This window comes from Ictidomys tridecemlineatus, chromosome 4, assembly GCF_052094955.1.
Source record: "Ictidomys tridecemlineatus isolate mIctTri1 chromosome 4, mIctTri1.hap1, whole genome shotgun sequence".
Taxonomy (NCBI): Eukaryota; Metazoa; Chordata; class Mammalia; order Rodentia; family Sciuridae; genus Ictidomys; species Ictidomys tridecemlineatus.
Window position 1 is genome coordinate 203,034,500 of NC_135480.1, and position 15,504 is coordinate 203,050,003.

Below are 15,504 nucleotides of genomic sequence, written 5' to 3' on the forward strand. Positions count from 1 at the left end.
CAGTGAGCTATGTGAGGGCCAGGACCATGCCAACCTGGATGGGCGCTCACTCGACACCTGATAATAAGTGTACAGATGCCTGGACAGAAACGCCTCCCCAGCTGGTCTGCCAAGGGCTAATGGGATCCAAGAGGAGACTCCCTACATCTGTTAGGCTACAGAGTTCCCATGATGCCCGCCAGGCACACTGGCCCCACCCACTGGGAGTTCACAGGAACAGGGCGGTCTGGTCCTGCTCATCTCTGGAAGCCCAGGACCAATGGTGAATACTGGGTCAAAGTGGAATGGAGGCTGCAGCTGTAGCTCAGTGGTAGAGCATTTGCCTAGCACTCATGAGACACTGGGTTCGATCCTCAGCACCACATTAAAAATAAATAAAATAAAGGCATGTTGTCCATCTACAACTATAAAACTTTTTTTTAAAAAAACGTAGAATGGAACCTGTCTGCTGGCCCCTCCTCCCTTCCCAGAGTCTGAGCCTCCACAGCCCAGGGCTCTGTCCCTGCTCCCCTCAGCCCCTCGGGACAGATCTGAGAATCCTTCTCCATCCTGCCTTCCCAGAGCTCCACACCAAGATATCCCTAAGAGCAGGCTCGAACAGTGGTAGCCTCAAGTGGCATTCTGCAGCTTTTTTCAAGGAGAGTGGGCAAGGCCAGTGGGCTCTGGCCAAGTGTATGGCACATGTGAGGAAAGACCAAGCCTGCCTGGCCTCCCCAGGGCTGGGCCTAAACACAGGACCTCCGTCTGCAGAGCTGACCTGTCCAAGGCCTTTCTCCAGGGCCTCCCATCCCAGTGGGCACAAAGCCACGCCCACAATAGGCAGGCAGGGCTTGTTTTGAGGGGTACTGAGGCACAGGGCACAGAAGTCAGGGCCAGGCCAGTCTCCTCACGTTTGCTCTTCCTATGAAGTGACCCTGACAAGTCACTGCTCTGCCCTAGACCTCAGTTTCCCCACCCACTGGATAAACAATGCACTCCCTTCCTCTGGCACTGCCAGCCATGTGCGTGGGGCAAGCTAAAGGACCCATGCCAGCTGGGAGCAAAACCCTCTCAGAATGTTTGAGATTCTTCCACCTCGGGACAGGTTGGCCTCTTTCTGACTCAGACTTGGCTGGGACCTCTGCATCCCTCTGGGGCCCCGCTCGCTGCACCCCAGAAAAGCCTCCCAGACATACTTGGATCCCTCCATCTGGGAGGTGTTCAGGCTGGAACCCATTATGCCCCAGTGCTAGCCTCTTCCTGCTCCCAAATCCAGTGACCCCAGTCCCACCCCTGCTTCAGGGTCCTGAGAACTCTTCATTTTGTGCCTCCCATGATCTAGTTCAGTTCCTCTACACTACCCAAATCTGGACTTTCCTGTACCACCTTATCTATTGAAAAAAGCCTTCTTTAAAGGTCTGGAATGTCACATGGGTCTCTAGCTGCTCCTCACCCACTGCCACCATAGCAGGACAGGGTTCTGGAGCCAGACCTGCTGAAATTCAAGTCCTATCTCAGCTAATCTCCAGCTGAGTGATAGAGGCCTAGTCCCTTCAACTCTCCTGACCCGGGCACCCTCATCCATAGTGAGGACAGTGCCCTCAGCTTACAAGGTAGTTATGGGGATTCAACTGACTGTGTGTTTGAGGAGCTCCTTGACATGCAGCATACGCCCAGGCAAAAGGACTTTAACCATGATAAAAGAATTTCCCCAACTGCCATTTCCCACCTGGTGACTTCTATCTGATCTCAGTGCCTCTCCAGATGGCAAAGGATTAATGGGGATACCACTTGCAAAATACTCAGCACAGGGCCTGGCACACTGCACGGGGCTCCCAATGTGGTGGCTGTGAGGATTACTGTTCACAGGAGGTGTCGGAATGATAAGGCTGGGGAATGGCCCAGCCCCAGCATACCACCTGCTCTACCTGTTCAAATTGGGTCAGGCAGCGCAGAGTTCTCAGCTGTTGCCATGGCACCCAACACAGAGGGAAACACTCTGGCTAGGAGGGCGGGTGCTGCAGGGTGGGGCCTCAGGCAGTTCACTGTGACAGAGCCCATGCTGCCAACACTGGCTCTGAGCCATCTCAAAGGTCCCTGGGGTTGGGGGGAATGCACTACTGGATCTGGGCCCAGGATCTAACCAGGTCCAATCACCCCAGTCCTTACCCCAACTTGTAAACAATGGGGCCCTGGTGGTTTGGAGGAGTGGCCTGTGAGGCAGGGCTTCTGGGCTAGAGACCAGGTTGGATGGGGTGTGGGTGGAAGGAGGAGGAACCCAGAAGCCCCCATCTCTTGGGCAAAAGCCCAGCCAAAGCCAAAATGATTCTAAACTGGGTTCTGGTTCCAATATCATTGCTCTCTCCAGTCACACCTGCCCAGCAGCAAACAGGAACCCAGCACCTTGTGGGTCTCAATGTCAGCTCCTCCCCACTCAGATTTCATCCAGGATGAGGGCTGGGAAAAGCTGTTTGGGCTCTGCTGGGTTCAGGGAATCTGAGGCACCTTGCCAGAAGAGAAGGGAAAATAGAGGTGAAATCCAGACCATGTGGGCTAAGACCTGGAACTTTCCATACTTCCTGGATGAGGAGGCAGGCTTAGCACACAACGGAAAGGCTGACGGGTAGGGTGAGACTGGCTACAGGGCCTGGGAGGCCAGGCAAGACCTCAGGCTGGGGCTCATTATGAGTTCCTCCCTGGGATTCAAGATACTGTCCCCATCCTGGCTCACAGTAGGCACTCTGCTGATTCCATGGGGATGTCCCCCTAAGACCTGGGCTGCTGTACCCCTCTGCTGCATCAATCTTCCAGACCAGACACAGTACATACATAATCTATTCCCCTTATAACCCATTTTACAAGAAAGGAAACTGAGGCTCTGGGACACAACAGGGTAATGGTTAAAAGCAATCCTGAGTTTGAATCTACGTTCCATTTTATTAACTCAGGCAAATCATTCACTCTGTGCCTCAGTTTTCTCAGTAAAATGGGGATGATAATCCTATGGGGCCAATGATAATCCTATGCCCTGGCCTCTACCTCTGCTCCATGACAAGGTGTTGACAGGTACTAGCAAAACAAGGAGCTCAGCAACAACAATTCCTGGCTCTTGTGATCTGAAAGGTTGGGTAACTCACCCAAGGTCACCCAGCCAATAAGTAGCCAACTCCAGGCCCTAGCTCTGAGCACAGCCCTCTGAAACCACGAGGCACTGTGTGGGGTGGCTGCAGGATCACAGGCTTCCAAGGCAACCAACGATTGCTGCCACCCCCTCCACAAGGGACAGCCCTTGTTCAAATTCCTCAGATAAGTAGCTCCCAGAACAGGGAGCTAGTGCACAGAACAGGGACCCCACTCTGTGTGGACCAGAGATTCCAAAATCTGGTTAGGCCTGCAGCTCCCCTCTTCTTCCCCACCTCCCACTCCACCTCCAGATTCATCCAACAGGTCTCCAAACAGGCCAAGTCCAGTTGACACTGCTTCCTGCAAGTTCCCTGGAAAGCCACTTACTTCCTCCTTCTAGGCCTCAGTTTCTCCATTTGTAACACACATCTCCATCTCTGAATAGTGAGGCAGCTGCAGCTAACAGGCTCACAAGGCCTGAAGAGCAAAGGGCAGACAGGGTGGGGGGAGCAAGTGTCCCAGGCCATGGGCCAGGCCCTGCATCCCATTCTATCTACTCTGGATGAGACCTGTATCAGGCCCAATTTCCTAGACGAAAAGGGAGCCCAGAAACTGCCAGGATTCGAATCCCCATCTTTGGAACTCCAAGGATCTCTCTGGACAGGTCAGAACTGTGAGACCCCAGGTGGTCCCAGTCAGCAAGTAACAGCCTGGTAGTTCCGTGACATTCAGCAATAAGCTGGGCAGCTAGACCTGACAGGCTGGGGATCAAACCATTCTCTTGGTTTGCCCCTTCTTTCACACTGGGCAGCAGCCTCCTGACAAGAGCCTTTGCAATGCAAAGTAGCCCAGCTCAAGCCAGAGGAGGACAGTCACTCAGAGGAGGCTGGACTGGCCAAAATCCAGCCACCACCCTCCAGCCAGACTGGGGGGTGCCTGCAACCCGGCCTTCCCAGCCACAGTGGAAAGCCAGAGAACCTGTGGCTGGCTGGGTCTCTAAATCATATGACAGCCCCACTGGCCAGTTGGACTGCAAGATAGCCTGGAACAACCCTTCCCTACCCACTCCTTCAAGGCCCAAATCCTACTGGGCTCTATATGCAAGTCTGCAGAATGGGCCTACAGGGCTGCATGCAGGGCCTGAAAAAACAGAACCCCAGGTATCTGGCTGGTCACCTGCAGACTGGTGACTGTCACTCTACCAACTTACTTAGGCCAGGTTCTGCCTTGTGCAAACCTGCCCCAAACACCTAATGCCCCAGGGGGCTTCCACACTTGCCAAATGACTAGATCCCTGCCAACACCACCCCCATATCCTGCAGGCACGAACGCCCTAGCTCCTACCTTGACGACAAGCTGACAAAATCCCCGCCATCCAGCAGCCGGACCTTGCAGAAGAGGACTCCGTTCACGAACGGGACGGCCGTCAGCTCCTCCAGGGTGAAAGTGGTTTGGAATTTGAATTTCTTCTTCTTCATCAAGAAAGCCATGGGCGAGTTCCCTGAGTCTAAGGCCCCGAAGGCCAAATAAAAGGGAAGGGGTAGAAATCCCCAGGATTCCTTTCCTTACAACACACCCCCTCCTCCAGAACCCCAGAGCCGGATCCCGCCCAGATGGTGGCGGAGGCGGCCGAGCGATCAGGGATCTGAGTCCGGAGCCCCAGGTCGGAGTGACCAGTCCAGTTCGCGGGCGGGCCGGCTTCACCCTCGGGCAACCGGGTTTCGGAGGGGCCCGGGGCGGCCGGGGGCTTCACCAGCATGTAAACAGCAGGGCATGGCCCAGGAGGCAGGCGCTAGTGTGGCGGGCGGCGCGCGAGCGGCGGCGCGGACCTGCAGCATCCCGAGCCGCGGGCCTCGGGGAGCTGACGCCGCGGGCCGGGCGGGCCGGTGAGACTAGGGGTGGCGGGCGGCCCCGGCCCCGGCCCCGCCCCCGCCCCGCTGGCGACGGGGGAGGTGCCCTCGCAGCGCACACGCCCCCGCACCTGGTGCCAGGCGGCCCGCGCAGGTGAGGCCAGGGGTGGTGGCGGAGGGCACCCACAGCACTGCCGGGACTCTGGCGGCCTCTCCGGGAGGCGGGCGGGGACGCTGCGGTAGGGAACGTCCGCCCGCGGGCCTCCTCTGGGCGAGCACCGGGCAGCCAGGGGCGCCGCCTCCTCCTGGGTCCTGGGACCCGCGCCGCGGGCCCCGGCGAAACCGAGGCGCCCTCCGGCCCGGCCGGTGGCTTCGCCTCGCCCGCCGCCTCTGCTCCGCACCTGGCGAGCAGCAGTGCCGCCGCCTGCGCCCCCGACGAGGCCGCCTGAGCCCGACGCTGCACTCAGCCGCGCCGAGCCGCTCCGAGACTGCCGAGGCCCTGCTCGGCCGCCCGCCGAGTGGCCGCCGCGCGCTGCAGGCGGGGCGTCGGCGGCCCAGCCCGCCCGCGATTGGCGGCCCGGCGGGGCGAGCGCGGAACACCATTGGTGCACGGTGGTGTGGGGCGGGACTCGTGGGAGGCAGAGCCGCCCCTATTGGTGCGCCTTGCGGCCGGGCCCGCCTCCTCGGGAAGGGCGGAGCGGAGGGGCCCAGGCCAGGCAGTGGGAGGTCGCGGGGCAGGGAGCAGCCGCTAGCAGGGCAGAGAGGAGAGCGGGAGCAGAAGAAAAGAAGAAACAATGACGAGGAGAAACAGTCTGAAAACTGTGAATGGCACGGCCTTCCAAGGTCCTGCCAGATTTTAATTCATTGAACACTAAAGTAGGCTCTGAAGAGAGCGAGTCCCATTTCTCAGAAAACTGACACGCAGAGAGGTGGCCCTAGAAGCTGGTTTCTTACCCTCCAAATCTGCGAAGTGTCTGCAAAGGCTTCGCCTGCCGTGAAGGTGACTTGAAGCAGTTCATCAAGCAGCCTTGTGACCCAGCTTATCTCATTCCTTGATGTTATCTAAGTCTTTTGTTGTCCTGTAGTTTCTTAAATAGTGTCACTGGCTAGATTAACTGTTCTGGGGATGGAGCAACTTCAGGAACTTGGGTTTCCCAAGGCCCTCGGTATTTTTTAACTCATTCTTCCAGTTCCCAAATGTTTAGGGGCACTACTCTGAGCAGGGACCCGATGGGGAGCCTGGTGGTCTCGCCCTCACTGACCCCTCCAAGCTTAGGATCTGTGGAAAAGCAGACCTGGATATAAGCAGTAACAAATGTGGTGAATAAGAACTGTAGTAGGAGACAGAGGGAGCTGGAGATCTCAAAGGAGGCACCTGGCATGTGGGGATGAAAGGAGACTCAAAGAGAAGGGTTCCTGCAGAAAGCAATCGAAGCCATCCTCAGGATGCATGCATTGGGTGGGACAGGATGCAGGCAGAAATCCACCAGAGGCCTGACATACTGCATGGTGCTCACAGGAAGTTACCAGTACCTCTTTGGCTGCATTGTGGTGATTTGAGGGGCAAGCCATGAGGCTAAAAAAGGCCTGTAGCAGCCTGATCTGCCAGTCTAGTAGACCAGTGTAAGAAGGAAACCACCAACATGTTTTGACCTGTAGGACTTGCTTTTTCTGGTAAGAAGCTTGCTCTGGCTTCAGGTGATGTGGAAGGGAGAAGATAGAAAACAGGTGGGTGAGGGGTCTGTTGTGATCAGAGCAAGAGGGGCTGGCTGCAGGACTTCAGCATGGAGAAATGAGAGGAGGATTCTGAGACATGGGCAGATTGGGCAGGACTGGAGCATGTGTTATGTCTAGACGTGTGAATGAAGACTCCCATCTCTGGTTTCTTCCTGCTTCCCAGTGACACTGGTGGGCCATCCATGCTTCTCTCATTGGTCCCATAATTTAGATATAACAGCCAGATTGGAGAAAAATTATAATAGTAGATCCCCATGCTTCTTTGTATCCTTTTTATAGGCAGGGAAGTAGAGTCATAGAGGATTTAAACCCCTTGACCTGAGTGCTGAGTGCTACACTGTGCTGTCCACAAGCACAGGGGGTGTGTTCTCATTAATCCTGCCTGGGCCTGGCTACCTGAACCCAGGAGGTAATTTCAGAGGGAGCCAGTCAAGGATATCCCAAGGCCTGGGTGACTCCTCAGCTGTGACCGAGAATAACCTCAGCCTCAGTCCTCTCCGACAGGAAGTAGGGTGGGCCTTGCTGCCAGGCTTAGCTCCATTTATCTCTCTGCAGCCTGAAGGCTGGGAACCCAGGAAGTTTCCCTTCCCTCATTTCCCCAATGGTGTCTGGGCAAAGCAGAGATCATGGTATCAACACAGGATGCTAAATTTCGGGTGAAACAAGCCCAAGTTAGAATCCTGGCTCTGGTGTATATTGGCAGTGTAGGCTCAGTTTGGAACACTGAGGCTCTGGTGCTGCCAATGGGGAGGGATTTCAGTATGACATGGCTAAGATCACTTGTCCTGAAACCAGCAGAACTGAGTTCGAAATCCAGTTGGCATGCTATTGACCACTTATGTCACACAAACTTCGGGTATGATTTTATAGGCATAGAAGGGAATCTTCCATTTCTGATCCACAGTTTTTTCACTTGCAAAATGTGAATAAAAATATCAACCTTTCTAGAATGTTGCAAGGACACCTTGAGGGTGTGTCTACAAAAGGCTCAGTCCTGGAAGGACAAGGGCATCTGAGCATGGTCGGTGGGGAGCTCCAGCCCAGCACTCCCACAATTCTTCAGTCCCCCAAATTCCCAGGTATGGCCTATCCTTCTTCCTTGAGGTCCTGATCAGACACATAAGCAACCCAACACCAAGCAGGACCTGAGGCAAGTTGTCTGGAGAAGGAAGTCCAGGAAATGTGAAAGAATGCCTGGGTCTGGGGTCCTGATTCAGAAGGCACGCTCAAGGAAGGCCTCCTGGAGGTGTCTTCTCAGCCCAGTAAATAATAAGGGCCACCACACACAAAAAGCTCTGGGGGAAAAGGCATGAGTTGGGGTGTTTAGGAGACTGTGAGAAATGGCGTGAGTAGAGGGGGCAGAGAGGGTTGCAGGCAGGCAGGGCCCTGGTCACATGGGCCCTTGAGGGCCTAAGAGGAGCTTAGATTTTATTTTATTTTAAGTCCAAAGGAACACATCAGAAGATGTTGGCAGGAAAGTGGCAAGATCCAACATATAAGCCCAGTGGGTCTGGAGGCTGAGGAAGGAGGACCACAAGTTCAAAGCCAGCCTCAACAACTTAGCAAGGCCCTAAGCAACTTAGCAAGACACTATCTCAAAAACAAAACAACAACAAAAAAGGCTCAGTGCTTAAGTGCCCCTGGGTTCAATCCCCAGTTAAAAAAAAAAAAAATCCAAAATATGCTGTTAGAAGTTCCTCTAGCTGAGCTGCTGTGTGGAACATGCCTTGGTTGCCAGGGGGCAAGCAGACCCGTGAGGAGGATGTTTCAAACAGTCCTTCTAGAGACAGTGGTGGGGCCTGGGGATGTAGCTCAAGCGGTAGCGCGCTCGCCTGGCATGTGTGCGGCCCAGGTTCGATCCTCAGCACCACATACCAACAAAGATGTTGTGTCCGCCAAAAACTACAAAATAAATAAATATTTTTTTAAAAAAAAAAGAGACAGTGGTGGCTCAGACCATGGCAGGGAAAGAGAAAGGGGGCACATTTCACAGGAAGCACTGAGAGAAGGTGCTGAGCCATGAGAAAAGTTAGTCATGATTGAGACAGCAGCAACCAGCAAAGGCTTAGAGCAGCAAAGGCTTAGAGCCTCTTGAATATCCCCAGTTTTGAATTTGATCCGGTGCCGCAGTGTTCTTGAAGTTGAGAGGTAAGTGAACTTAAGCACTGGATTAGGTGTGGGAAAGAAAAGAGGAAGGAAGGAATTTACTGTGACCACAGCCTGCAGAACAGCTGGGAAAAGTGGGAGTGCCTCAGAGAATCCTTACCCTTACTCGGCCCCCGGACAAACCCTATGAGGCCATTCATTTAGCTCTTTCTCCCACTCCAACAGGAGCGGCACAAGGCCAGACACCTTGCTATGGAGTCCCCTGGTCCAGTTCAAGGCCTGTCATATATGCTTCGTTTACTGGAGGCCAAAGGAACGCATGTGTGCCTAGATGGACACGTGTATACACGGCAGATGCATGTACATACATATGTATTAATTTACATATGGTAAAACGTCCCTGGGTTCCATCCCCAGCACTGCAAAAATAAAAATAAAAATACAACAGATGTAGTCCCAGCTATGTGGGAGGCTGAGGCAGGACAATCTCTTGAGACAGGAATTTGAGGCCAGCCAAAGCAACATAATAAAACCCTGTCTCAAAAACAATTTTGATGTTAAAAGAAAAAAAAAAGATATATTTTTAAAAGTTGTGATATGCACAATTCCTTTTAACATAAATTACCCAAGTGTAATACTTTCACGTGCATGCAAAGATACATGTCTATACATGCGCCGTTGTACACTCTAGGAAACTGTTGGGAACACGTAATGTCTAGTGGTAGCAAAGGGAGGTCTTGAGGGCAAGGACTGCTTTGTTCCCTGCTCCATCCTGGGCAACCAGAACAGCACCTGGTGCACAAGAGCGCTCATAAAGTGTCCTGTGACAGGCAGTGTCATCAAGAGGAGTCTGTGTAGCTGTCAGTAGGGGGCTGAAGAGGTATGGGCTGAGGGGGGAGGTGGCCACCCTCCTGCACAGAGCGAGTCACAGAGCATAATTAACGGCCAAGCTTATTTTTGTGAAGAAAAATGTCCATGTTTACCCATACATAAAAAAGAATCTTGAGGGGCCGGGGCTGTGGCTCAGCCGTAGCGTACTTGCCAAGCATGTGTGAGGCACTGGGTTGAGTCTCAACACCACATACAAATTAAAAAAAAAAAAAAAAGTCTACCAATAACTAAAAAACTATAATAAAAATAAAAAAGACTCTTGAGCCCACTGCAATAGCACATGCCTCTAGTCACAGAGACTTGGTGCAAAGGCAGGAGGGTCACAAGTTCAAAGCCAGCTTCAGCAACTTAGCAAGACCTGGTCTCTGAATAAAACAAAAAAGGGACTGGGGATCTGACTCAGTGGGTAAGCACTGAGTTAAATCCCTGGTACCAAAAATGTAAAATAAACACAAACATCAAGGGCTGGAGTTGTGGCTCAGCGGTAGAGCACTCGCCTAGCACTTTCGAGGCCCTGGGTTTGATCCTCAGCACCACATAAAAATAAATAAATAAATAAAAGTATTGTGTCCATCTTCAACTAAAAAATAAATACATATGTAAATAAAAAGGACTAGAAATGTAGAGAGTGGTAAAGTGCCCCTAGGTTCAATACTCAGTTTAAAAAAAAAGAAGAAGAAGAAGAAAGAAGAGAATTTTGAAGGTACACCCAAAACTGTGATTACCAGAGGCTTGAGGTCTAGAAGAAAATGTTTACTTTGTTTGAACAAATATCCCAGCTTTAGGGCCTAGGGGTGTATCTCAGTGATAGAGCACTTGCCTAGTGTGTGCAAACCCTGGGTTTGACCTCGTAGCACCACACACGCACATCATTAAGTAATTTTTGAAAATATTACTGGTAATAGGATGAATTCGTTTTATAATTTAACAATATGTAATTATAAGCATATTATCAACAACAACTCTTCCACGCTTCTCTGTCATTCTCTGGATAAAACCCAAGATTCTTAACCTGGCCTCTGGCCTCTCTGGAAGGAGCTGAGCAGCCCCTCCCTGCCTGCCTCCCTCAGGCCCCTGCAGCCCGGCTGCCTGAAGGTCCAGTCTCACCCCCCTTCTCCCAGCAACACTTACTAAATGTCTGGCTCTTGGTCAAGCACTCCCACCCCATCCTGCCCGTCAGGCAAACGCCACTTGATGTTCATTTTACCTCCATTCATGTACACAGAAAATGAGGGTTTGGCCTCCTGTTTTCTGCCTCCCGGGGTTCAGGACAATACCTGGTACACAGGTGGCATTCATTGGAAGACAGGGAAGGGAGGGCAGGAGTGGGGAAGGGGACAAGGAAGGAAAGAAAGAATAAAAAAGAAACAGAGAAAGGGGAAACTGAGGTAGGGAGGGAAATGTCACTTGCCCAGATCACCCTGAGGGCAGCTACGCAGCTGGCCTGAGCTCCCAGTCACATGACACACAGCACAGCCTGCTTCATACAGCCTGGTCACGCCAAGACGCCTTCCCGGCCCCACGGGCCAAGAGCAGTCAGTGCTGATTCACCAGTGACCAGACTCTAGTCATTTGCAGAATGGGAACGGCAGCAGAGCCAGCCAAGCAGCTGACCCAGGGCATATTGATTTGTGCTGGACTCCTCACTACCCTTCAAGCTAGTCACACGAGAAGATAAAGGCTCCAAAGAACTCACCCCCAGCAATCTGTCCTGCTTAAGCCTCCCACAGCCAAGTCCACAAGTCTCCCTGTTGACCAGCCAGCTCTGCCCTTTCAGCCCAGCCTGACCATCACTCACAGAGACCAGTCATGGTTCACAGCACGAGATCTGGAATCAGGCAGCCCTGGGTTCCAGCCCAGGGATTACTGAGTCAGAGGGTATTTGCATATTTACCCTGAGAGATACTGCCAACCTGCTTTTCAAAAAGGTTGGACACATTTATATTTCCAAAAACAAAACAAGAAAGTGTCCATTCCTCCACTTCCTCCACTTTTACTAACCCTCTGAACAAAGTAAAAGCTTTCCTGTGTACTTCATGTCTTATAGCATTTTAATACCTTTATTTTATTTATTTTTATATGGTGTTGAGGATTGAACCCAGTGCCTCACACATACCAGATGAGTGCTCTACCACTGAGCCACAACACCAGCCCCTAGAATTTTTTTTTTTTTTTTTTTTACTTTTAGCTATTTGAATTCTTCTTAAATCATCCATAGCCTTTGTTTGTTTTTAAATTAGGGTAGCAATGATTTGTTATTTATTTGTAGTAGCTTATTACATGTTGCACCTACCAACTTTACATATGTTAAAATGTTGCTTCCACTTAATTATCTTTAGACTATATATCAAGTCAGTTTGCCTCAAAGAAGTGCCTTCCCAAGCCCCAGTTAAGAGATAGGAGTTGATCTACTTCAATGGAGAAAATACTGGATAGGGAGTCAGGAGGTCAGATTTTGACTTCTACATTTGTCCCTGATTCACCATGTGACTTCCAACCAGTCTTTGCTCTCTTTTTCCCTATTGGTTAATTAGGAACATTGAATTAAATGGTCTCTGAGGACCTGTCTACTTCCATGGTCTAGACCCTCATATACAATAGAACTTTCTGCAAGGATTGAAATGTTCCATATCTGTATGGTTCAATATGGTAATCACTAGCCAAATGTGGCTCCTGAGCACTTGAAATATGGTAGTAGAGTGAGTAACTGAGTTTTCAATTTCATTGGATTCAAATTTAAATAGCTCCACGTGGCTGATGACAGGATATATTGGACAGGGCAGATATAGAGGGTCTATATCTATATAGAGGGATTGGAGAATTCCTGTGTGACTTGGCCAGCTCCCTCCACCTCTGTAAGCCTCAGTTTCCTCACCTGTTCGTTGGTGTCTGCAGCAATCCCTTGCCTCCTGGGATTGTTGGACAGAAGCCTGTGTGTGATGTGTGTGTGCGCGCACGCGTGCACCAGGGATTGAACTCATAGGGGCATTTATCCACTGAACCACATCCCTAGTCATTTCATTTATTTATTTATTATTTTGAGACCAGTTCGTGTAAGTTGCTAAGGGTCTCACTAAGTTGCTGAGACTCACTTGGAACTTGTGATCCTCCTGCCTCAGCCTCCCTGGGATTACAGGTGTGTGCTACCACGCCCAGCTGTTAGATCTGATGAATAAGTGTGTGAAGATTGAGGCCTGACATTGCAAAATCAGGCCTGATTCACAGACTAAAACATGAGATTGTATATTCGCCAATTTATATTATGTCCAGAAACCCATGGGTAGCCTTCCCAATGCCACTCATCTCCCCTTTCCACTCAGAGTCCAGGTTTACCTTTTGCCGCAGTCTGGCTGGGCACAAAATCACAAGCCACCACACACCTTGTAGATTCAAACAGCAACTCCTTATTCCTGAACTCACACCGGCCCTCTACAAACATGTTCTGGGGAAATTCACGTTCTGGGCAAAATCCACGCTTCTACCAGGCTCTAATCAGCAGGAATACGCCCTATTCCCGGCAGGGTACACCTTAAACCTGGAACCGCCCTAAACCCAAGGAGCGGGATACTCCCTAAAACCAGCAGAATACACCCTAAACCTGGATCCGCCCTAATCCAGTAGGATCCTCCCTAAACCCGATCCACCCTGGTCCTTGAGCAGGGTCACCTTTCTCAAACATACATGCAATGTCACTGCGAATGTCCAAGGCAAGTCCATTTCCACGAGTCCTTCCTCTAAGCAACATGGGGTACGCTGGCAAGGAAATTGTCATACCTACCTGGCTAATGGCTCTCAGCAACCTTTTTTTTTTTTCTTTTTTTTGGTACTGGGGATTGAACCCACAGACACTTTGCTAATGAGTTATATCCCCAGCTTTTCTGATTTTGAGACAGGGCCTCCCTAAATGGCTGAGGCTGGCCCACAACTTGCAATCCTCCTGCCTCGGCCTCCTGAATTGCTGGGATTACAGGCATGCGCCAGCTTTACCTTCTTAAACCAGGATTCTGGTTCCAGCAGGTCTTCAGCTGAGTTCTACCACTGACAGGGCAAGGTCCCACCTCTTCAGCCGTGTTCCCAGCCACTGAGAACTGTCCCTGCCTTTACATGACAAGCTGCCAACCGGCCCAGGAGCCTCCCTGTCCTCAACCAGTCTGTCTCCTACCCCACTTTCCAAGGTCTGCCAAGTCCTTTGTGCATTCAGTTTTCATTCACAGGTGTTGATCCCACCATCTGCTGTGGGACTGGGGCTGCAGAGAGGGGCTGCTGAGGTGGCCCAAGTGAAGGACGCTGTAACACACCTCGTTGCGGGTGGGGCCGGAAGCAGTTCTGGGAACAGTGGGAATGAGAGGGGGCCTGGCCTGGTGTGGGTGGTGCGGACACACTCATGAGGAGGTTGCATGCGAGCGCAAGCAGGACAGATGGGAAGAAGTCAGCCAGGGGAGAAGAGGAGTTGGTAGAGAGGACCCTCTGACTGGCCCCAGCAGGAGAGAATGTGGGAGCCCAGAGTGCGTGAGGCTAGAAAGGAAAGAAGCCAGGCCCAACACCCCCAGAGGGCCTTAGAGGCGGTATTAGTGATGTTGTATTGTATCCTAAAGGTAATGGGGAGCCATGGAGGGTTTTAGGGAGAGAACAATGGGGTTGGTTCAGCTCAGCTCCCTGCCTGGCCCTGGCTTCCCCATAAGATTCAGGAATTTCCAGAATACATGTATGAAGATGTGAATCTAAAAAATAATTAATTAATTAAAAAAAAAAGATTCAGGAATTTCACCTCCTCACCCTTCCTTCTCCACCTGCTGTGTTCATGAACACTCGCTTCCCTAGGCCTGCCTTCTGCCTAAAAGGTGACCTGGGTTCAGATCCTAGGCCTAACATTCCTTGGCCCTTGCTTCCAGGAAGTCATTAGCCTCTTTCACCGTCAGTGTCCTCACCTGTAAAATGGAGGTAATGACACCTTCGTTGCACAGTTACATAAGTCAGGAGGGAAAAGCGCCTGGCCCAGAGCCGCTTAGGAGTCCCGCTGAATCCCATCTGTGCAGGGTCAAACCAAAGCCACCCAAGGGCTGGAGGGGCTTCCCAAAGGGCCGGCTTCTGAGAAGTGTCTGTTGGGCCCAGCCGGCCCCAAAAGGCATGGAGGGCGGGGCCGGCTGGGGCCTTTCCTGGGCGGCCTGACTGCCAGACCACCGGAAGGAGACCCCTAAGCCTGGACTTGGTCTTCTGGACCCTCACACAGGCCCACCCGGCAGGCCAGGATTCTGCCCCGCAGGGCACAGCGCTTACATAACCTGGCAGGTGTCCAACACCTTTCACCCAGAGATCAAGGCTGTGTTTCCTGCCAAGAGGTGTTCCCGGGCCACCTCCCTGTCCTCGCAGATACCTGCATGCACAGAGCCCTTTAGTCTTTGCTGAGCTCTGCTTATTTGCTGAATTCTTAGTCACAGTCACAGCTAGTGATGGCTATTGTTTTTAAATGTCAAAGACATGGGTGGTGGCATTTCGTGGTGAAGCATGAGGGACAGCGGGAGCAGTCAGGGAGAGAGGAGAAGGGGTCAGCAGAGACTGGAGATCCACAAGAGTGCGAGTGCCAACCTCCTCCACCTGTTAGCTCCGGGACTTGGGACCCGTTGCTTAGAGTCTCTCAGCCATGGTTTTGATGTCTGCAGGGTGGTTTAGTGGCCGCACTAGTCTCGTGAAATTATTTTGAGGATCTGATGAGGCTCAGAAGTCATTGATATAATATATGACATAAAATGTGTTCTTTATGTAATGTGTATAAAGGGCTTCGTGCATTTCCTGGCAATAAGAAGTGCTCATCAAATGT

The 15,504-nt window shown here is 51.8% G+C and overlaps 1 protein-coding gene and 1 long non-coding RNA gene across 2 annotated transcripts in view; one reads left to right on the top strand and one right to left on the bottom strand.

The window, feature by feature from the left end:
- Eeig1 (estrogen-induced osteoclastogenesis regulator 1) overlaps positions 1-5,482 on the bottom strand; it is a 32,517-nt gene extending 27,035 nt beyond the window's left edge. The window contains exons 1-2 of the mRNA XM_078048309.1: positions 5,084-5,482; positions 4,447-4,609 (exon numbers count right to left, since the gene is read on the bottom strand). Coding sequence (XP_077904435.1) covers positions 4,447-4,592 — 146 coding nt within the window. The 5' untranslated portion in view covers positions 4,593-4,609; positions 5,084-5,482. The remainder of the gene's footprint in view (positions 1-4,446; positions 4,610-5,083) is intronic.
- On the top strand, positions 3,829-4,666 carry LOC144377369 (uncharacterized). The gene is made up of 2 exons (XR_013438318.1): positions 3,829-4,262; positions 4,425-4,666. It is a non-coding gene; the product is annotated as an uncharacterized LOC144377369 (long non-coding RNA).
- Positions 5,483-15,504: the final 10,022 nt, after the last annotated feature.